The sequence below is a fragment of the Prinia subflava genome, chromosome 1 (assembly GCF_021018805.1).
Source record: "Prinia subflava isolate CZ2003 ecotype Zambia chromosome 1, Cam_Psub_1.2, whole genome shotgun sequence".
NCBI classification, from domain to species: Eukaryota; Metazoa; Chordata; class Aves; order Passeriformes; family Cisticolidae; genus Prinia; species Prinia subflava.
Window position 1 is genome coordinate 153579140 of NC_086247.1, and position 25283 is coordinate 153604422.

A 25283-nucleotide genomic window follows, 5' to 3' on the forward strand; every position below is an offset into this window, starting at 1 on the left:
CCATGGTCCTGTGGCTCCCACCTGTGTGGCTGCAGGTGAGCGCAGCCCCTGCCAGCACCACCTGCCCACAACCCCCAGGGTCACCCCAAACTGCCACAGCCCCATCCATGGGGCATCCCCATCGCCCCCTGAGACCCCCAGCCCACCCCTGGGCACAGCCAGCGGGCACAGCCCCTGTGTAAACCTTTATTTCAGCTGGTGCTTGGGCCACCACGGGGGCACCAGCCCTATGTCCCCCCAGAAGCAGCCCCTGGGCGGCTCCTGGCAGCACCCATAGCCCTGCACGTTAGTGGGGGCACCAGGGACGCACCGAGCAGGGGGCTCCGAAGGACAGGGGCCCCCTGGCAGCATAGTGGGCGCGGCGAGCCCCCACTGTGCCCTTGGCAGCTCCCCCGGCACCTCCGGGGGGTCTCGGCACAACCAGGACCCTGCAGAAGGAACAGGGTGTCAGCAGGGACCCCAGAGTAGGGACCCCAACACTGGGGGACCCCCCCAACACGTGGCAGCCAGGCCCCACTGAACCCCAGCCCTGGGGGCTCTGTGCCCCAGCCTGGCAGCCTCCGTGTCCCAGTGCCAGGAGTCCCTGCATCCTCACCCCTGGGTGTCACCATGTCCCCCAGCCCCGAGGGTTTCCATGTCCCAGTCCCGAGGGTCCCCACTTCCCCCTGTCCCCACCCACCGGTGCTGGGTCCGGCTACGTCATCGTCTCCTCTTCCTCCTCCTCTTCCTCCTCGGCCCACCCGCCCAGCGGCATCTCCCGCAGCTGCGAGGCCCGGGCAGCCGAGCCTGGGGGCACAGCGGGGTCAGGACTGCAGAGCCCCCCCTGCCCCGTGGTGGGGGGAGTCAGCAGGGTCCCCCCAGCCCCTGGGACACCCCACCTCACCTGTGCTCACAAAGGGGTGTTTGGGTGCCCTCGCGGGCTGGGGGCCGGGGCCCTGCGGCTGCTGCTGCTGCTGGTGGAGCTGGGGAAGAGCAGGGGTCAAGGAACAGCAGAGAGCTCCGATTAGTCCTCAGAACACCCCCAGAGGCACTCAGAGCCCCCACATTGCTGCTGGAGCCCCCATATTGCTGCTAGAGCCCCCACATTGCTGCTGGAGCCCCCCCGCACGGCAGAGCCCCCCCATGGGGCAGAGGGCAGGGGTCCCTCAGCCCGGGACACTCCCCAGCCCCAAAGGGGTGGCAGAAGGGTGACACCAGCTGCGGTGTCCCATCCCCTGCACCCCGTCTGGCAGTGGCCAAGAAGGGTGGGTGGGTGTCACCCAGTGGGGCAGGGAGGGTAGGGGCAGCCTGGAATGGCACTGGGGACAAGGGACCAGGGCCAGGCACTCCCAGGAAGTGAGGCAGAGCACTCAGACAGCGACACCCTGGTGGGCACGGGGACACAAGGGACAGGGCAGGGGGACCCTGGGAACCGCAGTGACACACCTGGTGCAGGTAGATGGCGTGAAGGCTCATCTCGGCCGAGGCCACCTCGGCCAGCAGCGCCGAGCGGCTCAGGCTGCGCAGCCGCGACTCACTCAGCGCCGGCCTTGGGGCACGGGGGACATGAGGTGACAGCCCCGCCACAGCAACCCCTCCTCGCTGTGACACCCCCTCCCTGTCACAACAACCCCTCCCTGCCACAACAACCCCTCCCTGTCACAACAACCCCTCCCTGCCTCCCCTTCCCTCTGATACCCCCTCCCTGCCACGATAACCCCTCTGTGATGCCCCCTCCCCACCACGACCCCCATCCACAGCACTGCTGCCCCCCATTGACAGCCCCTCCTCAGTGACAGCCCTCACTGCCCTGACGCCCCTCCCAGCCACGTCCCCCCCTCCTCACAACCCTCGTCCCTTGTCCCCACCTGTCCTCGGGGCCCTGGTGCTCTCCGGGGCTGTCCGGGGCCCCGCAGGGAGGGGTCCCCAGGGGGTTCCGCAGGGACGCCAGCAGGCTGGCGGTGGCGCTGGCCGTGCTGCAGGGCTGCCCAAAGCGCGGGTCCCGGGCCACCAGCCCGCTGGCCGCCAAGACACTGGCCACCAGCCCCTCGGGCTGTGGGGACATGCGTCAGGGGAGACCCAAAACATCCCGCAGCCCCCCCGGAACACCCCACAGCACCCGCACTCACCGCCAGGGCCGAGTCCTCGGACAGAAGGGACGCGGCCAGCGGCCCCTCGGCCCGCAGGTGGCGCGGGGGGGGCGCGGTGGCCGCGTCGCGGGTCACCTGCGCCTGGAGGTGGCCGAGGAAGCGGCGGGCGGGCGGCGGCGGCCGCCACTGAGGGTTGCTCAGGGCGAAGCGCATCAGCGACAGCTCCGTCTTCCCGTGCTCGGCTTGGCGCTCCGGGGGGGCCTCCGTGTGTCCCTCGGACAGCCACTGTGGGGACAGGGACGTGGGACACCCCGGCAGGGAGCACACCGGCCCGGACGGCTCCCCCGGGCCCGCAGCCCCACCTGGGGGTTGCCGTGGTGGCGCACGTCCAGCTGCGCGAAGGAGCAGATGTCGCCCACCCCTGCCACCTCCACCGTGAAGTTGCGGAAGAAGTCCACGATGTCGAGGGCGCGGGAGGGAAACGCGAAGATGAGGATCAGGGGGGTCACGAGGGGGCTCAGCAGCTCCTCCAGGATGAAAACCTGTAGTGGGGAGCAGCGGGATCGGGGGGTGTCCCGGGGCAGAGGTCCCACACTTGGAAATCCTGGGGTGGGATGTCCAGGGTGGGGGTATCAGGGCAGTAGGGAAGTCCTTGGGCAGGGCTGCCCTGTGGGAAAGGGATCTCAGGATGGCTTCTGGGATGGGGGTGCCTCAGGAGTGGGGAGTCTTGGAGCAGGAGGGTCCTAGCATGGTGGATCCCAGCGTATGGCATCCTGGCACAGAAGCTCCCAGTCTGTGGGGTCCTGGAGGTGGGGGGGTCCCAGGGCAGGGGACTGGGACAGGGAGTCCCAGGGCAATGAGTTCTTGGAGCAGGGGGTCCCAGTGCTGAGGGGTCCAGGCTGGGGATCCTGAGGTGGGGAGTCCCAGCCCCAGGATGGGGGGCTCCCAGTCTGTGGGGTCCTGGGGGTGGGGAGAGGATGGTCCCAGGGCAGTGGGGTTCTGGGGAGGAGGGTCTCTGGGGGCTGCACGCACCGCCTTGTACTGGAAGAGCTGTGCCATCTCTGCTCGTGTCTCGGCGCGGCCGGCGCGGCCCTGCCAGTGCTCGGGCAGGTAATGAACGTGTGCCAGGACCCGCTGCAGCAGCTGCTCCGGGCACCACACCGCGTGCTCGTCCGGGATGAAGGACCTGCAGGGGCACAGGCGGGTCCACCTCAGCCCCGCGCCGCCCACGCAGCCCAGCGTGGCACAGCACAGAGCCTGCCCCATCCCCCTGGCCACCGCCACCACAAATCCAGCTCCCCCCCGGCCACGGTGCCCCCAGCACGCACCTGGCCACGGTGACCACGAGCCCCAGCAGCGTGATGGCCGTGAGGATGTGCTGCACCGTCAGCACGTCCTCGTCGTACACGGTGAGCACGATGAGCACGGCCAGCACGGAGCCGGCGAAGAAGGCGACGTGGCGAGCTAGCACGGCCAGCAGCGGGCTGCTGAAGGAGTCCATGTACCTGGTGGCCGGCGCGTGGCCGCGGCCGAGCCGCGCCTGCAGCTCGTGGCCCAGCTCGTTGAAGTGGCGCAGGTAGTGGCGGGCGTAGAGCGACCAGCGGCGCGCGCCCAGGCTGCCCGGCGCCCGCTTCAGCCCCTCGGCGTAGCTGAAGAAGGCGAGCAGCAGGCGCCAGCCCAGCACGCAGGGGCACAGCGCCAGGTTGGCCACCCCCAGCAGCACGGCCGCCCGCGCCAGCCCCCGCGCCAGCGCCCGCCGCGCGCCCGCCCGCTTCACCTGCGGCCGCAGGCTCCAGGTGTTCTGGAAGAGCGCGGCCGGGCCGCGGAACAGCAGCAGCTCCAGGTTGAACTGCAGGCCGCGCGTGAGGAAGACCACGGGGCCGAGCAGCGGCAGGCGGAAGCGCACGGGCAGCAGGGACTTGTTGACCATGGCCACGGTGTAGTTGCGGAAGCGCAGGATGCGGTGGTGGATGTCGAGCTCGGTGAGCTCCCGGCGCGGCACGCACAGGGGCTGGCGCCGCTGCAGGGCCAGCAGCCGGGCCTGCACCGACTGCCAGCTGTGGTTACACAGCTCCTCCTGTGGACACGGCACGGGGATCGGCACGGGCACCTGGGGCACGGCGCAGCGCTGCTGTGACTCAGCGTGGCCCGGCACCATGTGGCACCTTACGGCCTGGTCCAGCCCCAGTCCCCCTGCCAGCCCCTGCCCGGCCCCCAGCCCCAGCTCCAGCCCCTCACCGCGGGGATGCCCAGTGCGCGGATGTAGAAGCTCCGGATCTCCCAGTAGCCCACGAGGCGCCGGAGCGCCGTGACCAGGCGGCACAGCCAGACTGCGCCCGCCAGCGCCAGCAGGAACAGCAGCCACCCGCTGCCACGGAGCCTGCGGGGACACGGGTGTCACCAGCGCCACCAACCCCCTGTGGCCACCTGCCACAGAGCCTGCCAGGAAGACACAGGTGTCACCAGTGCCACTGGGACCCCCCCCACAGCCACACCAGTGCCAGCAGAACCAGAAGCCACCTGCTGACGTGAAGCCTGTGGGGACACAAGTGTCAGCAGTGCCAACAAACCCTTCAAAGACAGCAGCCACCCACTGCCACGAAGCCTGCAGAAACACAGGTGTCACCAGTGCCACCAACGGCCATCTGCTGCCTCAGAGGCTCCTGGGGACACACGTCACTCACAGCACCGCCACACCAGTGGCACCCTGACCCCACAAAGCCACGCTAGTGGCACTGGGACCCCTGCACAGCCACGCAGGCAGCAGCAGGAGCCACCCACAGCCACTGACCTTTGGGGGCATACGTGTCACCCACACCGCTGGTACCCTCATGTCACCCTGCACAGCCCCCCGCGCCCCCTGCCCACCTGCGGGCGCACTGCGGCGCGGGCAGCACGGCGTCGGGCAGCGTCACCTTGGCGTGCTCAGGGACGTGGCTGTGGTTGAGGGGGCGGGTGGCAAACAGGACATCGTAGTCGACGCAGCACAGCAGGAACGTGCTGAAGGTGACGACGAACAGGAACTGCCTGGGGGGACGGGGGGTCAGCGGGACCCCTGAGCCGCGGCCGCGGGGCACCGCACGGTGACAGCGCCGCAGCACTTACACCAGCTCAAGGACGTCCGAGAGCAGGACGCAGGCAAAGCCATTCCTCTGGTGGAACTGGTAGATGTGGGGGGGTTAAGGAGACTAGGAAGAGGTGATGGACCCTCCATGTCCACCCCCATCCCCAGAGTCACCCCTTGCTGCCCCATGTCCCCCACAGTGCCACCAGGGGCTGTGCCAGGATATCTTGGTGAAAAAGCTGTCCAGGTCCTTGATGTGATGCCACGAGTCTGGGGGGAAAAACATGGGGGGGGGTCAGGTGGGCATGTGGTACCACCCCCCCACCTGGGAGCCAGAAACACACCTGGGGTCCCCGAACAGCTCATAGGAACCCTGCGTCCCCCCCAGATGGGACCCCAGTACCTGTCGGTCCTTCAGTGACGTGCAGCAGCAGCTGCTCCTCCTCCTCCTCGCCGGGGGGCGAGTCTTCCTCACAGTCCTCCAGCCGCCGGTACTCCCGGTACTCGCGGTCCTCCTCTCCCTGCTCCGCCATCACCTGCCGGGGACCGTGAGCAGCTGCCGCCGCCGTCGGGTCGGGGCAGCCGGGGGGCACCGGGGGTCGGGGCAGGTGTGGGCACCGGGGGTCGGGGCAGGTGTGGGGCACCGGGGGTCGGGGCAGGTGTGGGGCACCGGGGGTCGGGGCAGGTGTGGGGCACCGGAAACGCCGCTGGGGCTCCGCAGCGCCGCCCGCGTGCCCCGAATTCGGGCGGCCTGAGCTGGCCCAAGCCGCGGGCAGGTGACACCGCAGGTGCCACCGGTCCGTCCTGTCCCACCGGCCAGGCCGGTGCCAGAGCCTGCCGTGACCGTGCAGGGCTTCCCGGGGCTCCCCGGGAGGGCCCCCCTGCATGGTCTGAGGGACCCCAGTGCTTCCCCCGCTGTCTCCCGGGCCATGCTGCGCTGCCCAGTCTGAGTGGGGGGACGCCTCTCCCCGCGGACCCCTGTGTCCGCACCCCCCACACCCTTCCTCCCCATAGACCCCCCCTCCCCACGGGCTCCTGTACCCACAGACACCCCACAGACCCCGCTCACCACAGACACCATCCCCGGAGCCGGGGGCAGCAGCGCAGGGCGGGAACAGCTCAGGTGCTCTCCCACTTCCTCGCGGACCCCCGGCCCGGGGAAGGACTGGACCCCCCCACCCCTCTGGGGCAGGGCAGGACCCCGGACCTTGGGGCAGGGGGACAACCCCCCCACAGGGGAGAACGGGACACAAAACTCTTGGAAGGGACCCCAAACCCTTGGATGGGACCATCACCCCCGGGGAAGGATGGGACCCCCACCCCTGGAGCAGGACGGGACCCCCCGTCCACCCCCCCACGGTCCCCTCACCACAGCCCCGCAGCGCCGCGCGTCACCAGCGTCCCCCGCGGTGGCCGCAGCCGGTGTCCGGCCAGGCCGGTGGCCGCAGGTGACACCGTCCGGCCCCACCTGTCCGGGGCTGACTCACGGCGCGGGGCCGCGGGCGCGGGGCGGATGCAGCGAGAGGGACCCGAGCCCCACGTGGGCAACCCCCCCTGGGACAGCGGCCGCGTCCCCCGGCATCGGGTGACCCGGCGGGTGACATCGGCACGGCCCGGCCCCAACCAGCTCCGCACCGGGAAGCCAAAAATACCCGCGGAGCCTGAAAATAGCCCGAGAGGGTAAACGGTGGGGGGGCCCGGGGCTCCCCGGGCCGGGGCCGGGCAGCCGGGACACCCCCGGGGCCAGGGACAGAGCCCAGGGGACGTGGCACCCGGGGGACACCGCCGGTGTCCCGGTGTGTCCCGGTGTGTCCCGGTGACCCTGCCGGGACACACGTGTGTTTTCGCAGCGTCACCTATGTCACGGGGACCCCCGCGGCTCCGCATGGGGACACGGACACCCGCCCGTGGGGACACGGCAGGGTGACACCCCCGCGCTGACCCCGGTGGTGACACCAGGCTGCGCCGTAAGGACCCGGACCGGGCTGCTCAGTGACCCCCGAGTGACCACACGGGGGACACGGCCCCCGGGCTGCAGGGGACACCTCCGGCCCCAGTGCCCCGCGGTGCTCGGTCCGGGGGTCCCGGGGCAGCGCCCGGGCTGCAGGGCCCGGAAAGGAGCGGCTGACCCCTCACCGGGACAGCGGGGCTGTGCCCCCGGCCCCCGCGTTCCCCGCTCACCTGGCGCTGTCCCCGCCGGCACCGACGCTCAAGGGGCCCCGCGCCGGCCCCGGGCCCCCCCGCCCGCCATGGCCGCACCGGCGGCGGCCCCGGGGAGCGGCGGGTCGGGGGTGCCGTGCGCGCTCTGAGCTCCGCCGCGGGGCTCCGGTGCGGGTCCGGGGGGGCCGGAGGCGGCCCCGGGGCGGAGCGGGTGTGCCGGGACCGGGCACTGGAGGGGTCGGGGCGCGGAGCCCGAGAAGGGCCCGAGGCACCGGAGAGGGGCCGGCGCGGGTCGGGGCCGGCGCAGGGCCCGGGCCGCGGTGTCGGGGCTCCGCCCGCCCGGGGCCGCCCCTCCCCGCCCCCGGCCCGCCCCGGGCCCGCCCCGCGGCGCCCGGTGCCGCCCCCGGTGCCGCCCCCGCCCGGTGCCGCCATGCCGCTGCCGGTGCTGCTGCTGCGGGCGGCGGGCGCTTGGACCCGGCTCCGGCCGCCCTCCGTCGCGGGGCGCAGGTACCGGGGGAGTGCGGGGCGTCCCGGGAGCATCCCGGGCTCTCGGGAAACTCGGGGCGCGGGAACCGCGACTCGTGCTGGGAGGAGCCCAGACGCGGAGGTCGCGGGGGTCTCGGGGGTGCGAGTCGGGCTGCGGGGGAGTCAGGGGTCCCGGGAACTCGCGGGGGCTCCCAGACACCCGGATTCCTTCGGGGGTACCACGGGGAGGCCGGGGCGCCCACGAAGTTAAGGGGTACGTGGGCTTCCCGGACGGGGGTCACAGCGGGGACAACGTGGGCAGGTACTGGGGAGCCCCGGGGTGCCTTGAGAGAACGACCCCGACTGTGGGCGCGGTGCGGTGTGGGGAGCTCGGACTCTGCGGGCCTGGGGTGTCCGAGAGGTTCCCAGAATCACGGGCCCCTTGAGGGGGTGGGGGCACCCCAGCTCCTGGAGAGGGGAGTGAGGGCTCTGGGATTCCAGGCGGTGCTGGGGGATCCTGGACTCCTGCGTCCCTTGGAGGCAGGAGCACAACTCCTGGTGGGGGGAATGGATTCTGAGGTGCCCGGGGTGCTCCGTGGGGGCTCCCCCAGCTGGGGCACCCTTCACTCACCCCCTCCCCAGTTTCAGGTATGGGGGGCGCCTGGGGCTGGCCGGGCCCCCCCGGCTGCCCCCAGCGCCCCCCGGCCCCCGCTGCCGCCTGCTCCTGGCCGGCTCGGCCACGGGCTGTGCGGTGCTGGGGCTGCTGCACACGGCCGCGCGCTGCCAGGAGGCCACTGTCCCCACGGTCCCCCCCGGCGCCCCCGAGCCCGCAGAGCCTCCCCCGGAGCCCCCGTTTGACTGGCAGCTCTTCTGGGCCTTCCTGCGCCCGCAGCTCCTGGCACTCTCAGCTGCTGTTGTGGTGAGCTGGGGCGAGTGGGTGGCTGTGGTGGCCCTTGTCCCCACTGTCCCTCTGTCACATCTGTGCTGTGGAGCAGCACACTGCCCCAGTGCCACAGCATGATGGCCACTGTCCCATTAACATGGTATGACACCTGCCATCCCAGTGCCTGTCACTGTCCTAGTGCCACAGCGTGATGGCCATGGTCCCTGAGCAAGGGTGGGACACCCCTGTCCCCATGCCATGGTGTGGCAGCCACTGTCCTGATGGCATTGTGTGACACCCACCATCCTGGTATCCGCTGTTGTGTGACACCCACTGTCCCAGTGCCACTGTGTGACAGGACAGCCACCATCCCAGTGCTGACATGAGATTGCCACTGTCCCAGTGCCACGGTGTGACACCCACTGTCCCAGTGCCACGGTGTGACACCCACTGTCTGGTGCCATGGCGTGACACCCACTGTCCCAGTGCCACAGTGTGACACCCACTGTCCCAGTGCCACGGTGTGACACCCACTGTCCCAGTGCCACAGTGTGACACCCACTGTCCCAGTGCCACGGTGTGACACCCACCGTCCCAGTGCCACGGTGTGACACCCACTGTCTGGTGCCATGGCGTGACACCCACTGTCCCAGTGCCACAGTGTGACACCCACTGTCCCAGTGCCACAGTGTGACACCCACTGTCCCAGTGCCACGGTGTGACACCCACTGTCCCAGTGCCACAGTGTGACACCCACTGTACCAGTGCCATGGCGTGACACCCACTGTCCCAGTGCCATGGCGTGACACCCACTGTCCCAGTGCCATGGTGTGACACCCACTGTCCCAGTGCCATGGCGTGACACCCACTGTCCCAGTGCCATGGTGTGACACCCACTGTCCCGTGCCATGGCGTGACACCCACTGTCCCGTGCCATGGCGTGACACCCACTGTCCCAGTGCCACGGTGTGACACCCACTGTCCCGTGCCATGGCGTGACACCCACTGTCCAGTGCCATGGCGTGACACCCCCTGTCCCAGTGCCACGGTGTGACACCCACTGTCCCAGTGCTGTGCCAGGCCACCTGCTGTCCCTGTCCCAGGGTATGACACCCTCCGTGCTGCTGTCCCAGCTCCGTGACCCCGCTGTCCCCGCTGTCCCCGCAGCTGGCGCTGGGCGCGGCCCTGCTCAACGTGCGCATCCCGGTGCTGCTGGGGCAGCTGGTGAACGTGGTGGCGCGCTGCGCCCGCGGCCACGTTCCCACCTACCTGCGGGAGGTGCGGCGCCCGGCCCTGCGCCTCCTCACCGTCTACTGCCTGCAGGTGAGTGCCGACCCCCGAAAGGGTGGGTGGGGGGTCCCCCCGGCCGTCCTGACCGCCCTGTCCCGCAGGGCCTGCTGACCTTCGGGTACATCGCGCTGCTGGCCCGCGTCGGCGAGCAGGTGGCCGGCAACATGCGCAAGGCGCTCTTCAGCGCCCTGCTCAGGTAACCTCAGCAGGGGTGAGGGGCGGGAGGGGTGGGTGCGCAGGGACCCCCACCCACCGCTCCCGGCAGGCAGGAGGTGGCCTTCTTCGATGCCACGCGCACGGGACAGCTGGTGACACGGCTGACGACCGACATCCAGGAGTTCAAGTCTTCCTTCAAGCTGGCCATCTCCCAGGTGAGCCCAGCCATCTCCAGGTGAGCCCGGCCATCTCCTGGGCAAGCCCGGTGGTCCCCCGTGCCCCTGCCCACCGTGCCCCACCGCAGGGCCTGCGCAGCGGCACCCAGACCGCCGGCTGCTTCGTGTCGCTGTACCTGCTCTCGCCCAAGCTCACGGGGATCCTGCTCGTGGCGCTGCCAGTGCTGGTGAGCGCCGGTGCCTTCATCGGCGCCTTCCTCCGCAGCCTCTCCCGCCAGGCACAGGAGCAGGTAGGCCTCCCCTGAGACCCCCATGTCCTGCCACCCCCGAGGCGACGGTGTGGGGTGTCCCCACTGTCCCCGCTATCCCTGCAGGTGGCCAAGGCCACTGTGGTGGCCGACGAGGCGCTGGGCAACGTGCGGACTGTGCGCGCCTTTGCCATGGAGGAGCAGCAGGCAGGGTAAGGGGAAGGGTGGGGGGCTTGGGGCTGCTGGGGGTGTGGCAGAGGGACCCCAGCCCATCCCTGCCCCAGGCTGTTCCGTGCCGAGGTGGACCGTGCTGGACGTCTGAGCGAGCAGCTGGGACTCGGCATCGCCGCCTTCCAGGGGCTCTCCAACCTGGCACTCAATGGTGAGAGTGGGACCTGGGGGACTGTGGGGGGGGTCTCCCTTGGACAGGACCTCCTCCAAATGCCCCTTCTGCGTGTCCTCTTCAAATCCCTCACCCCACAGGCATCGTCCTGGGAACCATCTTCGTCGGTGGCTCCCTGATGGCTGGAGATGAGCTCTCCCCTGGTGACCTCATGTCCTTCCTGGTGGCCTCACAGACGGTGCAAAGGTGAGGGCAGGGCCCAGTGGTACCCCCAGTACTCCTGGCACCCCCTGTGCCCGCACCCTGCCTGGACACAGCCCTGAGCTCAACCTCTGTCCTTGTGCATCCCAGGTCCTTGGCCAACATCTCCATCCTGATGGGCCAGGTAGGTGGAGTGAGGGATCCTGGCACTCTCTGAGGCTGGGGATTCAGGTTTGGGGCTCCCTGCAGGTCGTGTGGGGTCTGGGCACAGTGAGGTGGAGCCTGGGGGACGATGAGGTGCTCCTGCTGTCCCCCCACAGGTGGTGCGGGGTCTGAGTGCTGGCGCCCGCGTCTTCGAGCTGCTGAGACTGGAGCCCCTCGTGCCACTGAAGGGGGGAGTCTCCATCCCTGCCCACTCCCTGCGTGGACACATCTGCTTCAACCACGTCTCCTTCAGGTGAGGCCGTCCAGGCCCCTGCCTGGCCCCCCATGGCTCCCTGAGCCGCCCCACGGACGGGGGCATTGGCACCACGTCCCCAAAGCCCTTCAGCCCTGCTCCTGTCCCTGCAGTTATCCCACCCGGCCTGGCTACCCTGTCCTGCAGGACTTCAGCCTCACCCTGCCCCCCTGCCAGACCGTGGCCATCGTGGGGCCCTCTGGAGGAGGTACCAGTGCCCCCCACCCTCCCCCTGGGTGCATCCTCCCGTGCCCCAGGCCTCTGCTGAGAGCCCCCAGCCTATGCCAGTGACTGGGAACGCCCCAGTGCTGCTGGAGCCGGGGGTCCGGGGCAGGGGGGCTCAGGGATCCCCTCCCCAGGGAAGTCGACGGTGGCAGCGCTGCTGGAGCGGTTCTATGAGCCCACGGCGGGAACCATCACCCTGGACGGGCACGACATCGCCAGCCTGGACCCGTCCTGGCTGCGGGGGCAGGTCATCGGCTTCATCAGCCAGGTGGGGACGGGAGCGGTGCTGGCTGGGACCCCCGGCTGACCCTGGGGAAGGGGAGAGGTGCTGCTGGCTGAGGCCCAGTGCTGAGGGCCGGGGCTTTGCTGCAGGAGCCGGTGCTGTTTGGCACAACCATCATGGAGAACATCCGCTTCGGGAAGCCAGAAGCCTCTGATGCCGAGGTGTACGAGGCTGCCCGGCTGGCCAACGCTGACGGCTTCATCCGCAGCTTCCCTCAGGGCTACGACACCATCGTGGGTACGGCCAGGGTGGGAGGGGTCAGGCAAACGTGGCACCCCAGCTGAGGTGGTGCCAGTCCTGCGGAGACACCGGCTGCTGGGCACTGCTGAAGTTCAGCCGTGCCAGAGGAGCTGTGGTCGCACTGGGATAGGGAGAGGAGGAAGAGGGTTCGGACATGGGAGGTTCTTGGCTCTGGGCTGGGGCCGTCTCCCCAGGCAAAGAGGCAGGGACACTCTGGGGGGTTGCCTGGCTGTGAGTTGGGTGTTCCCCGGGATAGTGCCTCACGGCCATCCCACGGTGTCCCCGCGGTGTCCCGCAGGCGAGCGTGGCGCGGCGCTGTCCGGGGGGCAGAAGCAGCGCATCGCCATCGCCCGGGCGCTGCTCAAGGACCCGGCCGTGCTCATCCTGGACGAGGCCACGAGCGCGCTGGACGCGCAGGCGGAGCGGGCGGTGCAGGAGGCGCTGGACCGCGCCGCCAGCGGCCGCACCGTGCTGCTCATCGCGCACCGCCTCAGCACCATCCGCGGCGCGCACCTCATCGCCGTGCTGGCCCGGGGCCGCGTGGCCGAGGTGAGACGCGGGGCCGGGCGGGAACGGGCGGGGCCGGGCGGAACGGGCGGCGCGGGGCACCCGCGGGTGACACCGTCCGCTGTCCCTGCTGTCTCCACAGGCAGGGACTCACGAGGAGCTGGTGCGCCGGGGCGGTCTCTACGCCGAGCTCATCCGACGGCAGACTAAGGAGGGGTCGTGAGGGGGTCCCGCTGCTCCCCAATAAAGCGGGGCTGGAAGCGGACCGGGCTCCGCGCTGTGGTGGCACCGGGCGAGGGCTCCTCCGGGCCGCTGGAGGGGGCCCTTGGCACCGGGAGGGGGCGGGGCCGAGAAGTGACGTGTGTCTGTGGGCGTGTCTGGGCAGTCTGGCCCCGCCCCCTGCCCCGGCCGCGCTGCCCCGCGGGGCCGGGGGTCCCCTGTGTCACCCCTGCTTGGGGTGAGCCCCTCTCGGGATGCGGGACCCCGAGTGGCCCTGCTGGGCTCCCTGTGTGACCCTCGGGGTAGGGTGTCCCCTGTGTCCCCCGTGCAGGGTGGCACCCCTGCCACTCCCGAGTGAGGAAACGCTGCAACACCCGCGGGGACTGGAGTGGGTGAACCCCTTCGTGACCTCGGGGTGGGGGACCCCTGCATTCCCCCCGGGATGGAGGAACCTTGCGTGATTTCTGTGATGGGGACCCCGATATTACCCCCGGGGCAGGGGGCTCATGTATCACCTCCGGAGCGGAGGAACCCCGGGGTGACCTCTGGGATGGGGAGACCCCCGTGTGACCCCCGCTGGAGTATGTGTGTGTGTGTGTGTGGGGGGGTCGTCTGTGTCACCCTCCAGGGTGGGGGCCCCTCTATCCCCCCAGGAGTGGAGGGACTCTGTGTCTTCTTTCTGGGGTGGGGACCCTCTGCATGACCCCTGGAATGGGGGTTACCCCTTCCTAACCCCGCGGGATGGACTGTCCCCCGTGCTGCCCCTCAAGGCAAGGGGCACTTGTGTCAATCCCCCAGGCGGGGAACCCCTGTGTGACCCCTGGGGTAGGATGAGCCCTGCATGGCTCTCCCGGGGAGGGGCGGTCCCACGGGTCAGCCTTTGAACGGGAGACCCCTGTGTCACCCCCGGAGTGGGGGGACCCTGTGACATCCTTCTGGGGTGAAGGCTCCAGTGCATCGCTCCCCGGGGTGGAGGGACCCCTGTGTGACCCCGGGATGGGGGGACCTCTGTGTGACCCCGAGGTGGGGTCCCCTGGGCTCCCCGATGGAGGGGCGCTGTCTGCTGCCCCCCTTCCCCGGGGGTCTCGGCCCCCCCGAACCCCAACGCTGCGGCCGCCGGCGGGGGCGGCGGGTGGAGCCGAGCGGGAGGGGCGGGGGCGGCGGCGGCGGGGGACGGCGGGGACCGGCGGCGGCTGCGCCGCGGCGGGAGCGGAGCCGGGAGCGGGACCGGGGCTGGGGTTGGAACTGGAGCTGGAACTGGGATCGGGGCTGGGACTGGATCCGGGACCGGGATCAGGAGGGGGACCGGCTGGAATCGGGACCGGATCCGGGACCAGGGCTCGAACCGGGACCGGGATCGGAACGAGATCGCCACCGGGGCTGAGGCTGGGGCTGGAACCGGGACGGGGGCTGCGCTGCGCTGCCCGCGGCTCCGCGGCACCGGCCGGGCAGCATCGGTACCGGCAACGTGAAGGACCCGGGGGGGCGAAGCGGCCGGTCCTGCCCCCCCACCTCCTGCCTTCCTCTCCCCTGCCCACCCTCCTCCCCCCTTCCCTCCCCGCCAGCTGCGCCCTGAGCCCGGTGCGGCGATGGGCTGAGGGTGCGGGGCACCGCGGGGCCCCGGCGGCAACAGGATGAGGAGGGGCTCGGAAGGCAGCGGGGAGGGCGAGGGGCTCTCGAGCCTGCGGGCCTTCGCCCACAGCTCCTCGCTGCACGGCATCAGCCACGTCTTCGCCTACGGGGCCGTGTCCCTGCGCCGCGTGCTCTGGGGCGGCTTTTTCCTGGGCTCGCTGGGGCTGCTGCTGCTCGTGTGCGCCGAGCGCGTCGCCTACTTCCTCACCTACCCGCACGTCACCAAGCTGGACGAGGTGGCTGCCCGCAACCTCACCTTCCCGGCCATCACCATCTGCAACCTCAACGAGTTCCGCTTCTCCAAAATCACCCGCAACGACATGTACCACGTGGGCGAGCTGCTGGCGCTGCTCAACGAGCGCTACGAGATCAGCAACCCGCAGCTGGCCGAGCCCCACGTCCTGGCCGCGCTGCGCGACAAGGCCAACTTCAAGAACTTCAAGGCGAAGCCCTTCAGCATGGCCGAGTTCTACAACCGCACGGGCCACGACCTGGCTGACATGCTGCTGCAGTGCTCCTTCCGTGGCACCGGCTGCACCGCCCGCAACTTCACCGTGGTGAGTGCCAGGAGGCTGGGAGGGGACCCACCGGGTGCCCCGGGGCTGCAGAGGGACGTGGGGAGTCCCGCTGAGGTCAGACACCGGCAGGTGATCCTCTCTCTCATCCCACACCCGCAGAACTCTCGGCCCCTGCCTGCCCCCTGGGGATAGGGATGCCCCCGCCCTGGGCGCTGCAGGGGTGCCGGGCGGCTGCGAACAGCGCACAGGACAGGGCAGGGCTCTGCCGGGGGCTCTGTGCTGGCTGGGGGTCCCTGCTGGCTGGGGGTCCCTGCTGGCTGGGGGTCCCTGCTGGCTGGGGGTCTCTGCTGGCTGGGGGTCTCTGCTGGCACGCAGGCGCTGGGCAGGGGTGGTGGTGGGCACAGGATGATCTCAGGCACAGGTGTGGGGTGCTCTCCTGTCTGGGGTGTCACTTGTACAGGGGGCTCACAGGTGCAGCCCCCACCGCCTGTCCCAGCCTCAGGTGTCACTGGGCATGGCCAGCAGCAGCTGCTGTCCGGACTGTTGGCACACAGGCTCCCATGGGGCGGCTCTTCCATGCCTGGCATGGGTGGGGGTCCCTGTGCCAGCCCTGCTGTGGCCTCCAGCAACCCCCACTGCAGCCCCCAGAACAGAGCAGGGACAGTGGCACAGGCAGGGATGATGACACTTGTGTGACAGGCCGGGACACAGGGATGGTGGCACAGACAGGATGGGCAGGGACAATGTCACAGACAGGGTGGACAGAGGCGGTGGCATGGGCAGGACAGGCAGGGACATTGGCACAGGCAGTGATGGCGGCATGGGCAGCACAGACATTTCCCTCCTGCCACAGCAGCACGAGGCAGCAGCGTGGGCGCTGGGCAGCTCACGTCTGCCATGCCAGCTCTGCCCATTCCACATCACTGTCCCCAGCAATTACTGTCACCTTAATGCTCTTAGAGAACTAATTAATTCGCCACACAGCTTAGGGACAAGCTGCCCTTTGGCAGGTCTGTGCCCCGCATGCTCCCTGTGCTCCCTCTGTTCCCGCTGTGCCCCGGTGCCCATGACCAGAGCTGCTCTGCCAGTGTCCCTGCAGGACGGGCAGGGAGTGGTGATGGTCCCTGGGTTTGAGGGCTGGGACATGTGGCAGGAGGGCTGAGGGTCCCCAGGGCAGAACATGGGGTGGGTTGCACATGTCTGGTAAAGCAGCAGAGTCCTGGCCTCGCCCCCAAAATCCCCAGGCTCGGTCAGTCTTAGTCCTGGCTTGGGATCCTCTGCCCTGGGCCACAGTGCTGAGCTCTGGCCCTGTGTCCCTGCGCCTCATCCCAGCCCGGGCCCCGGCACCCATGAGGTTCCTGGATATGTGGTGAGGGCCCAAGGGCCACCGGGGAGAGCTGTGTCTCCTCCCGCCTCCCCCGAGGCTGCTTGGATGGGGCAGGATGGGGGCGTGGGGACCGGGGGTCTTTGGGGAGCAGGGCTGGGGGTCCCCAGGGTGCAGGGCTGGGGGTCCCTGTGTGACCCTGAGTGTGGAGCACAGGAGGACTGGCAATGTCCCCATCACTGTCCCCACCCATGCCCCCCCAGCATCCCCATGCCGGGCAGCCGTTGCCATGACACCCGCCCCCCCTTTCCTCCTTGGGCACCGCATTGCCATGGCAACGGGTCCCCACTTTGGGAGCAGCTGGTTGCCACAGCAACGGCCCCTCCGCTCCCCCCCGTGGGACATAACCCCGGGTGGGGGCACCCGGAGCAGAGCGGGCCATGGTGCCACGGGACTGCATGGCAGGAGCTGGGGGGCCACGGAACCAGTCTGGGGGCTCAGGGTCACCCCAGGGTCCCTGGCCGCGAGTGCTGATCCCTGGGAGCTCAAGGTCACCCCAGGGCTCCTGGCTGGGGTGCAGCTCCCCAGGGTCCCTCGGGTGGCTGCCCCAGGGGGCTCTGTCTGCTCTCTGCGCCTAGGGGGACATGATGGCCTCTGCTGCTGTGACAAAGGAGTCCTAGTCCCCATCACTATTCTGTCTTGTGCTCTCCCATCTCAAGTGTCCCCACATGTTCCCTGGAATCGTGACGAAACCCAATATCCCTGCAGAGCCGCGGCAGTACAGGCGCGGGCACCATCAGCGTCCCTGCTTTCTCCTGGGGGCACTGGCATCCTACCCAGGACACCGGGACCCCTCCTGGGTCCTGTAGGGCACTGGGATCCTGTCCTGGGGCACTGGGATCCTGCTCTGAGGGGACTGGGATCCTGTCCTGGCACATGTGGGGCACTGGAATCCCCACTGCCACGTCCCCATGGGGTCCCCACAGTGGCACTGAATGCCCCATCCCCATGTCCACATGGGCTCCCTGCAGTGGCAGGGAGAGCCCTGTGCCCATGTCCCACGTGTGGCCCGTGTCCCTGCAGATCTTCACACGCCTGGGGAAGTGCTACACGTTCAACCCCGGGGGGCCAGGGCGCGAGGTGCTGACCACGCTGCAGGGCGGCTCCGGCAACGGCCTCGAGCTCATGCTCAACGTGCAGCAGGAGGAGTACCTGCCCGTCTGGGGGGACACGGGTGAGACCCTGCCTGTCTGAGGGACATGGGTGAGACCCTGCCTGTCTGGGGGGACATGGGCAAGAGCACTTGGGTCTCCCGTGAGTGCTTGTCCTTTTGGGGGCACGCAGGTGAGCACATGCCCATCTGAGTGGACATGGGTGAGATCCCCTGCCCTGCACCTGACCCGCCTCCCCTGCTCTGCAGATGAGACCTCGTTTGAGGTGGGGGTGAAGGTGCAGATCCACAGCCAGGACGAGCCGCCCTTCATTGACCAGTTGGGCTTCGGCGTTGCCCCTGGCTTCCAGACCTTCGTGTCCTGCCAGCAGCAGCGGGTATCCGGGCACGGCGCCCGGGGCTGGGCACAGGCCCCTGAGGGATCGGGATGGGCCCCTGGAGGGATTGGGATGGACCCTCGAGGGGCTTGGGACTGTGACCCAAAGGGATCAGAATGGACCCCCAAAGCGGGGGGCTTGGGGTGGCCTGGTGTCACCACAGGCATCCGTGTGGGGACATTCCAAGCCATGGGCACCACAGCCACCTCCATGGGGACGCCCCATGCCAGCCATGCCGTGGGTCCCGTGCCACTGCAGCACGGGTGTGGGGCAGCCCTGCGCCGGCAGCGGCTCCGGCAGCGACCCCCGGCTCCTGCGGAACAGCCGCCGGGGGGTGGCGGCACCCGGCCCCCGCAGCCAGACACCTAAATTTAGGTGCCTCGGGTGGGTGTCACCACGTGTGCCGTGCATGGGCGGCAGTAGCACGGCGGCAGCAGGAATGTGGCCCTGCACCCACGGGTGGGGGTGCTGGGTTCAGCAGGCACGATCCCTGCACCAGGCACCAAGGGGAGGGCGGGGGTCCGTGCTGACCCCCCCACCTGGCATGTCCTGTTCCCGCATGCTCCCAGACAGTGCCACGGGCCAGACTTCGCTGTGGCACCCAGGACAGGTGACAGTTGCTGCAACACCCATCCCACGGTCCAGAAGGAGGGGACAGGGTGGGGGCTCTGGGGTGGCAGGACCCCCGGCGCTGGCTGTGCCGGTGAGCTCTGCCCGAGACGGCACCGCCGTGGGCTGGGAGGTGAGGGCGTGGCCGGGTACGACACCGGGGACATCGGGGTCGACACGGGGCCCCAGGACGCCGTGTTTTCCTTAGCGGGTGCCCGGCAGCTGGTGTACCTGCCCCCACCGTGGGGGGACTGCAAGGCCACCCCCATCGAGTCCGACTTCTTCACCAACTACAGCCTGACGGCGTGCCGCCTGGACTGCGAGACGCGCTACCTGGCCGAGAACTGCAACTGCCGCATGGTGCACATGCCGGGTGAGCGGGGGGGCGGCCGCGGGGCTGCGGGGCCGCGGCGCCACCGCCGCCCCTGCGACCGCCGCCTCCCCCCCAGGCAACGCCAACGTCTGCACGCCGGAGCAGTACAAGGAGTGCGCCGACCCCGCGCTGGGTACGTACCCTGTGCCCCTCGGTGGCCCAGGACACCCCTGGCCTCTCCCGGCAACCCCTCAGCTCCCCACGCCCCCATTTCTGTGCGAGTAGCTCCTGTGCCCCCACCACTGTAAGTGCGGCTCTGGTGTCCCTGTGCCCTCGCTGGGGTGGGGGTCACCGCTGTCCCCAGACGCGCAGGGCCCGGCCCCCTCCCTGTGCCACCGAGGACACTCCCGGCACGCTTGTCCCGGGTGACACCCGCCACCCCCCAACTCTGTCCCCCGAGCGTCCCGCCCTCCCCGTGGGCAGGGGTCCTGGGGGTCCCCGTCCCACCCGCGCCCCCCCAGACTTCCTGGTGACGAAGGACAGCGAGTACTGCGCGTGCCGCACGCCCTGCGCCATGGTGCGCTACGGCAAGGAGCTCTCCATGGTGAAGATCCCCAGCAAGGCCTCGGCCAAGTACCTGGCCAAGAAGTTCAACAAGACGGAGCAGTACATTGCGTGAGTGACACTGCCACCTCCGCTGCCACTGCCGTGTCACCCTGTACCTCGCCAGCGCCGTGTGACACAGCACGGCACAGCCCCAGCATGAGAACTGGCATCATACGGCACAGTGTGGCGGTGTGACATGGCACAGCATGGCCCCATGACACCAACCAGCGCAGTGTCACACTTCCCCAGCACCTATGAACTGGCAGGGTGACAGTGTGACACGGCACGCCCACATAGCACCCCCCAGCAGACACGAACAGGGACAGCATGACAGTGTGACACAGCATGGCACAGCCACACCCGGCATCCCCATCACCCACCGCCATGCCCAGAATGATGGTGTGACGTGGCATGGCATAGTGTGACAGCATGACATGGCACAGCATGGCACGGCATGGCCTCCCCAGTGCAAACCTGCCCCAGAAATGGGAAACCCACATGGCACAGCACGGCACGGCATGGCACAGCCCAGGTATGGCACAGCCCAGCCCAGGTATGGCACAGCACGGCACAGCATGGCACAGCCCAGGTATGGCACAGCCCAGGTATGGCACAGCCCAGGTATGGCACAGCACGGCATGGCACGGCACAGCCCAGGTATGGCACAGCCCAGCCCAGGTATGGCACAGCACGGCCTGGCACACCCTTGTGGCTGCAGCCCCGGGCACTGCTCTGCCCTGTGCCACGGTACCCCATGCACAGGCCAGCCCTGCCAGCCCCCCTGCCCTGACACAGCACAGCCCGGCACGGTCCCCTGCAGCTGACACTGCCCCCTCGTCCCCTGTGCCCCGTGTCCCCCCAGGGACAATGTGCTGGTCCTGGACATCTTCTTCGAGGCCCTGAACTACGAGATGATCGAGCAGAAGAAGGCGTACGAGGTGGCGGGGCTGCTGGGTGAGGGCCGGGGGGCCGGGGGGTGCCAGGGGGACCAGGGGTCTGCCCTCACTGACGTCACCTCCCGCACAGGTGACATCGGGGGGCAGATGGGGCTCTTCATCGGTGCCAGCCTCCTCACCATCCTAGAGATCTTTGATTACCTGTATGAGGTGAGCCCACCCTGGCCTCCCCCTGCCGGGGGTCTCAGGGCTGGCGGCTCTGACCTGCCCCCCCCAGGTGTTCCGGGACAAACTCCTCAGCCTGTACAAGGAGAAGAAGCGGAGCCCCCGGAGCGACGGCGGCACCCTGGTAACCCCCCCGCGCCCCCCCCTCCCCAGCCCCCGGCCCAGGGGTCTCTCCCCATCATGTCCCCGCTCACCGCTCTCTCGTCCCTCCGTGCGCCCGTCCAGGAGCACCCGGCGGTCCCGGGCAGCCCCACGGCCCCGCGCCCACCCAGGTACATGTGGGGGGGCAACCAGAGCCCCCCGGGGCTGGCACGGGGGGTGTGGGGCTGTCACTCCCCAGGGGGAGATGGGGGTCCGTGGGGGGCTCCCCAGGGCCAGCACGGGGGTGCGGGGCCATTCCCTGCAGATCTCCCGCATTCCCTGCAAATACCCCTGCATTCTCTGCAGACCCCCATTCCCTGCATACATCCCCCATCTTCATCATCCCCCACAGCACCCTGTTCTGGGGTACCTCCTGCCCTGGCACCCCTCAGCCGCGCTGGGGTCCCCCAACCTCCCCTCTGGGACGCAGTGGGGCAGGCGAGATGGGACCGGGTGGGGATATGGGAGGGGCCAGCCTGGCTCCAGGTTGGCCGCGTGGTGTCCCCTCCCAAAGTGGGGGGCTCCTGGGCTACCCTGGGGGTCACAAGGGGAGGGGGCAAGGGGCAGACCCCCGCAGCAGAGGGGGTGCAGGGGGCCGGTGCTGGCAGCGGGAGCTTAACCCCCAACGCCCCTGCAGAGCGCCTGGCCCCCCCTGCCCGGCTCCGCGCCCCGTCTCGGCATCACCCCGAACCTGCTACCTCGTCACCCGGCTCTAGGGTCCTCCCCGGGCCCCCCCGCGGAGCCCAGCCCGCCCCCCCGCCGGCCGGGGGGCTGGGGGGACACCCCCGGGCCGCGGGGCGGCCTCCAGGCCCCCCCTGCCCCCTGAGGGGGCGTCGGGGGGCCGGGAGTGAGGGGCCCCCCTGGCCCTGCTCCCACGTCCCTGCATGCGCTGCCTGTGCCCCCTCGCGCTGGACATGCACCCCCTCCCCACAGCCCCCCCAAATAAAGAGGTGCCCCAGGCCTGGCTCCGGGCTGCTTCGGGGGGCTGAGGGGTCCTGGGCACTCCAGGAAGGAGAGGGCAACACTGGGGGATGACAGGGCCGGGCTGGCACTGAGGGGCTGGCGGGGGGTCAGTGGCAGCGGGGGGTCCCCAACACCCCAGGAAGGAGGAGGCGGCGCTGGGGGGAAGCTCTTTATGGGATACCGAACGCACATTGCCCGCGTACAGCAGTGCCCGCGCACAGGGCACACCCAGCACCCCGCACAGGGGGGTCGGGGGGAGTAGGAGAGGAGAGCGGGGGTGGGTGTTTTCCTCCCTGGGGTCCCTGCGCCTGGTCCCGGAGGGTCCTGCCCCTCCTCCAGCCTTGTGGCCCCGTGTCCTCGGGGTTCCCCTGCCCCTGGGCCAGTCCTGTGTCCCTGAGGGGAGCCCTCTCATCCACCCCCCGGGGCTGGGGGCCCGGGGGGGCCGTGCCAGCCCCCCGCAGCCAGGGCAGAACCTAATAAATACTGGGGGGGCTGCAGTTCAGGGGGGCTGGCATGGCTGGCACCCGGCTGCGGGGGGCTGTGCCCCCTCGGGGGCTCTGGGGGATCGGAGGGCCCTAGGGGGGGCAGAAGTCGGTGAAGTAGGGGTGCTGCAGGGCCTCCTCCGCTGAGATCCGCTGCACCGGATTGCACTTGAGCAGGTTCTGGGGGGCAGGGGGGGCTGAGGGGGGAGGGCACGGACCCTTCCCACCCCACAGCCCCCCGGTGGGCAGGGGGCCGCGAGGGGGGACGGCACCCCCTGCCAGGAGCCAGAGCCCCACAGGTTGAGCAGGGGTGCCAAGCGTAGGGGACACAGCGACGGGACACGAGCAGGGGGAGTGCAGGCTGGCAGACACACCAGGGGAAGGGGGCACAGCTGGGGACAGAGGCGGGGCCTCACCTGCAGCAGGTCCCGGCCAGTCGCGTTCAGCTTGGGCACCACGTTGACCAGGGAGGTGGTAGCTGGGTACATGGGGTAGGGCTGGGGACACACAGGTGACCCCCAGCTCCCCCAGACCCCCTTATTCCCTTTGACCCCCAGGGTCCCCTGCCCTCACCTTGTAGTCCGGCAGCTTGGCCATGGCCGGCCACTGCTCCTCCGTGGGGGTCCCCAGCAGCGTGGGGACAGTCAAGGGCCACCACGGGGACACCCAGCACCTGCCCCCCTGCCCAGCCGAGGGGGGTTCCCATTCCAAGGGATCCTCATTCTCCATTCCAAGAGCTCCCTATTCCCCAGGGATCCCTATTCTGCAGGGCTCCCCATTCCTGAGGGCTCCCCAGGAGAGGTACCTATTCCCAAGGGCTCTCTGTTCCAGGATTTCCCCAATCCCCTATTCTGGGGATCCCCATTCCAGAGGGATCACCAAGCCCACAGGGTTCCCCATTCCCAGAGAAAGTCCTTATTCCTTATTCCATTCAAGGCTTTCCCCATTCCCAGTGGTCCCCATTCTTTTGGGTTCCCCATTCCCCGAGCTCCCCAGTCCCAGACAGTCCATTCTGGGGCTCCCCATTCCCCGGGCTCCCCAGTCCCAGACATTCCATTCTGGGGCTCCCCATTCCCAAGGATATCGGAAGATCCTCTTCAGCTGGTCATCCACGTCGTTGCCCGGGAAGAGGGGCCGCCCCGCATTGGCCAGTTCTGGGGAGACAAGGGGTGGTTCCCGCAGGGCCCCGGCCCCCAGGGAGCCCCAGGTCCCCCTGCACTCCCCCGGCCCCCGGTGTACCCGCAAAGATGCACCCAGCTGACCACATGTCAATGGAGGTGGAGTAGAGCTTGGCACCAAAGAGAACATCTGGGGGCCGGTACCACAGAGTGACCACCTGGGGAGGGACAGGGACACTTGGACAGGGACAGGGAAACCCAGCCCAGCTGGATGGGCCAGGACGCCGAGCCCCACGAGCCCCACGAGCCCCACGAGCCCCTGCTCACCTCGGCTGAGTAGCAGCGCACAGGGATGCCGAAGGCCCGAGCCAGCCCGAAATCTGCCAGCTTGAGCTCCCCGTTCTGGGGGGACAGATGGGGTCAGCGCGGGGGGCCCCAGCTGTGTCCCCTGCACCCCAGAGACAGGGGGCTGTTGCCTTTCCCAGCATTGGGAACATGGGAGAAATGGAGCTGCAGCTGTGGCTGGACAGACAGCAGGTGTAACTCCCAAGACAGACAGACAGACAGCCCCCCAATTCCAAGTGTGACCCACGAGCACAGCCCCTGCTCCCCAGTGTGACTGCCCCACAGATGGCCCCTGCTCCACGCTCCCTTCCCACCGCGCCCCCTCCGCTCGCGCCGTGCCCCACCCTGTTGATGAGCAGGTTCTGGGGTTTCAGGTCCCGGTGCAGGACGTTTCGGCTGTGGCAGAACGCGAGGCCCTTCAGCAGCTGGTACATGAACGACTGTGGGAGAGCACAGGCGGCTGCAGCGGCACCGCGGCACCCGCAGGCAGAGCCGGCACCCTGGGGCTCCCCAGGACTCCCAGACCCACCTTGACAATCTCAGGGTCCAGATCCCCGTTGCAGCTGTCGAAGTATTTCTTCAGGTCCTGGGGGGAAGCGAGGACAGGCCGCGTCGGTGGGGGGGGGGCCGGGGCGGCGACCCCCAGAGACCCCCGTGACCCCCAGAGACCCCCGTGACCCCCAGGACCCCCGTGCCTCCGGTGCTCACCTGGTCGCAAAACTCAAAGACCAGAGTCAGCTTCTTGTCGCTGTGCAGGACGTCGTGGAGCCTGCGGGGAAGGGGTGTCTGAGCCCCCAGCGCAGTGCCCGTGGCACGGCCCCCCGCCCCCGCCACCCCCCGAGCCCCGGTACCTGACAATGTTCTTGTGCTTGAGCTCCTTGAGCAGGCAGATCTCCCGCAGCGCCGAGCTGGGCACGCCCTGCGGGACACGCCGCGATGCGGGAGCCGCGGGGCCCGGGGGGTCCGGGGGGTCCCGGGGGGCCCCCGGGCGGGTCCCAGCCCCGGCCCCCCCTCACCTCATCATCGTCGTCCAGCCGCACCCGCTTCAGCGCCACGATCTCGTGCGTTTCCCGGTTCTTGGCCTTGAACACGGTCCCGTAGGTGCCTGCGGGCAGCGGAACGGGGTCACGGCCGAACCCCGGTACCTGTACCGACACCACCGCCGGGACCCACAGCACCCAGGTCCCTCCGTACGGCTCCGGCCCTGCCGCACCTTCGCCGATCTTCTCCAGCTTCTCGTATTTCTGCATCGCGCCGCGATCGGTCCCGGCACGGCCCGGTCCGGCCCCGCCACCGGCCCCGCCACCGGCCCCGCCACCGGCCCCGCCACCGGCCCCCGCCCGCCCCGCCACACGTCCCGGCAGCCCCCGCGCGGCCCCGCCCGCCTCGCCACACCTCCCGGCAGCCCCCGCGCGGCCCCGCCCGCCCCGCCACACCTCCCGGCAGCCCCCGCGCGGCCCCGCCCCGCCCGGCCACACCTCCCGGCAGCCCCCGCGCGGCCCCGCCCCGCCCGGCCACACCTCCCGGCAGCCCCCGCGCGGCCCCGCCCCGCCACACCTCCCGCTATGGCACCGCCC

The 25283-nt window shown here is 70.0% G+C and overlaps 4 protein-coding genes across 4 annotated transcripts; 2 read left to right on the forward strand and 2 right to left on the reverse strand.

Annotated features, from left to right (window-relative positions):
- Nucleotides 1–172: 172 nt before the first annotated feature.
- On the reverse strand, nucleotides 173–7740 carry ATG9B (autophagy related 9B). Its single transcript, XM_063418356.1, has 15 exons — nucleotides 7315–7740; nucleotides 5537–5669; nucleotides 5358–5403; nucleotides 5175–5237; nucleotides 4938–5096; nucleotides 4308–4449; nucleotides 3398–4146; nucleotides 3102–3255; nucleotides 2432–2611; nucleotides 2109–2354; nucleotides 1848–2032; nucleotides 1426–1528; nucleotides 884–962; nucleotides 680–786; nucleotides 173–428 (listed from the first exon to the last, which is right to left on the reverse strand). The coding sequence occupies exons 1-14, from the start codon at nucleotides 7723–7725 to the stop codon at nucleotides 695–697; spliced, it is 2742 nt and encodes a 913-aa protein (XP_063274426.1). The 5' UTR covers nucleotides 7726–7740; the 3' UTR covers nucleotides 173–428; nucleotides 680–694.
- Nucleotides 7682–13032, forward strand: ABCB8 (ATP binding cassette subfamily B member 8). Its single transcript, XM_063418370.1, has 16 exons — nucleotides 7682–7800; nucleotides 8401–8677; nucleotides 9809–9964; nucleotides 10033–10127; nucleotides 10197–10302; nucleotides 10392–10553; nucleotides 10638–10723; nucleotides 10796–10893; nucleotides 10995–11100; nucleotides 11206–11239; nucleotides 11376–11512; nucleotides 11626–11720; nucleotides 11872–12005; nucleotides 12110–12257; nucleotides 12559–12809; nucleotides 12910–13032. Exons 1-16 carry the CDS (start codon nucleotides 7724–7726, stop codon nucleotides 12988–12990), a joined length of 2043 nt encoding a protein of 680 aa, XP_063274440.1. The 5' UTR covers nucleotides 7682–7723; the 3' UTR covers nucleotides 12991–13032.
- A 1109-nt stretch (nucleotides 13033–14141) lies between these two features.
- Nucleotides 14142–21742, forward strand: ASIC3 (acid sensing ion channel subunit 3). Its single transcript, XM_063418382.1, has 11 exons — nucleotides 14142–15175; nucleotides 17544–17694; nucleotides 17881–18008; nucleotides 18840–18990; nucleotides 19067–19123; nucleotides 19452–19605; nucleotides 20399–20490; nucleotides 20563–20642; nucleotides 20710–20781; nucleotides 20883–20929; nucleotides 21436–21742. Exons 1-11 carry the CDS (start codon nucleotides 14621–14623, stop codon nucleotides 21512–21514), a joined length of 1566 nt encoding a protein of 521 aa, XP_063274452.1. The 5' UTR covers nucleotides 14142–14620; the 3' UTR covers nucleotides 21515–21742.
- A 175-nt stretch (nucleotides 21743–21917) lies between these two features.
- On the reverse strand, nucleotides 21918–25049 carry CDK5 (cyclin dependent kinase 5). Its single transcript, XM_063418445.1, has 12 exons — nucleotides 24920–25049; nucleotides 24723–24811; nucleotides 24558–24625; nucleotides 24415–24475; nucleotides 24236–24292; nucleotides 24051–24146; nucleotides 23689–23763; nucleotides 23483–23579; nucleotides 23328–23397; nucleotides 22817–22877; nucleotides 22660–22740; nucleotides 21918–22423 (listed from the first exon to the last, which is right to left on the reverse strand). The coding sequence occupies exons 1-12, from the start codon at nucleotides 24954–24956 to the stop codon at nucleotides 22337–22339; spliced, it is 879 nt and encodes a 292-aa protein (XP_063274515.1). The 5' UTR covers nucleotides 24957–25049; the 3' UTR covers nucleotides 21918–22336.
- Nucleotides 25050–25283: the final 234 nt, after the last annotated feature.

Excerpts from the sequence above, each read along its gene's own strand:
- CDK5 (XM_063418445.1), bottom strand. The coding sequence starts at position 24,956 with ATGCAGAAATACGAGAAGCTGGAGAAGATCGGCGAAG. Across the intron at positions 24,476-24,557 it reads AAGCACAAGAACATTGTCAG|GCTCCACGACGTCCTGCACA; the intron begins GTACCGGGGCTC and ends CCTTCCCCGCAG. Across the intron at positions 23,580-23,688 it reads TGCGCTGCTACTCAGCCGAG|GTGGTCACTCTGTGGTACCG; the intron begins GTGAGCAGGGGC and ends GTCCCTCCCCAG.
- ABCB8 (XM_063418370.1), top strand. The coding sequence starts at position 7,724 with ATGCCGCTGCCGGTGCTGCTGCTGCGGGCGGCGGGCGCTTGGACCCGG. Across the intron at positions 11,513-11,625 it reads TTCAACCACGTCTCCTTCAG|TTATCCCACCCGGCCTGGCT; the intron begins GTGAGGCCGTCC and ends CTGTCCCTGCAG. Across the intron at positions 12,258-12,558 it reads GGGCTACGACACCATCGTGG|GCGAGCGTGGCGCGGCGCTG; the intron begins GTACGGCCAGGG and ends GGTGTCCCGCAG.
- ATG9B (XM_063418356.1), bottom strand. The coding sequence starts at position 7,725 with ATGGCGGCACCGGGCGGGGGCGGCACCGGGGGCGGCACCGGGCGCCGC. Across the intron at positions 2,355-2,431 it reads GCCACCACGGCAACCCCCAG|TGGCTGTCCGAGGGACACAC; the intron begins GTGGGGCTGCGG and ends CTGTCCCCACAG. Across the intron at positions 1,529-1,847 it reads CACCAGGGCCCCGAGGACAG|GCCGGCGCTGAGTGAGTCGC; the intron begins GTGGGGACAAGG and ends CCGTGCCCCAAG.
- ASIC3 (XM_063418382.1), top strand. The coding sequence starts at position 14,621 with ATGAGGAGGGGCTCGGAAGGCAGCGGGGAGGGCGAGGGGCTCTCGAGC. Across the intron at positions 19,124-19,451 it reads GTGCGCCGACCCCGCGCTGG|ACTTCCTGGTGACGAAGGAC; the intron begins GTACGTACCCTG and ends GCGCCCCCCCAG. Across the intron at positions 20,930-21,435 it reads ACGGCCCCGCGCCCACCCAG|AGCGCCTGGCCCCCCCTGCC; the intron begins GTACATGTGGGG and ends ACGCCCCTGCAG.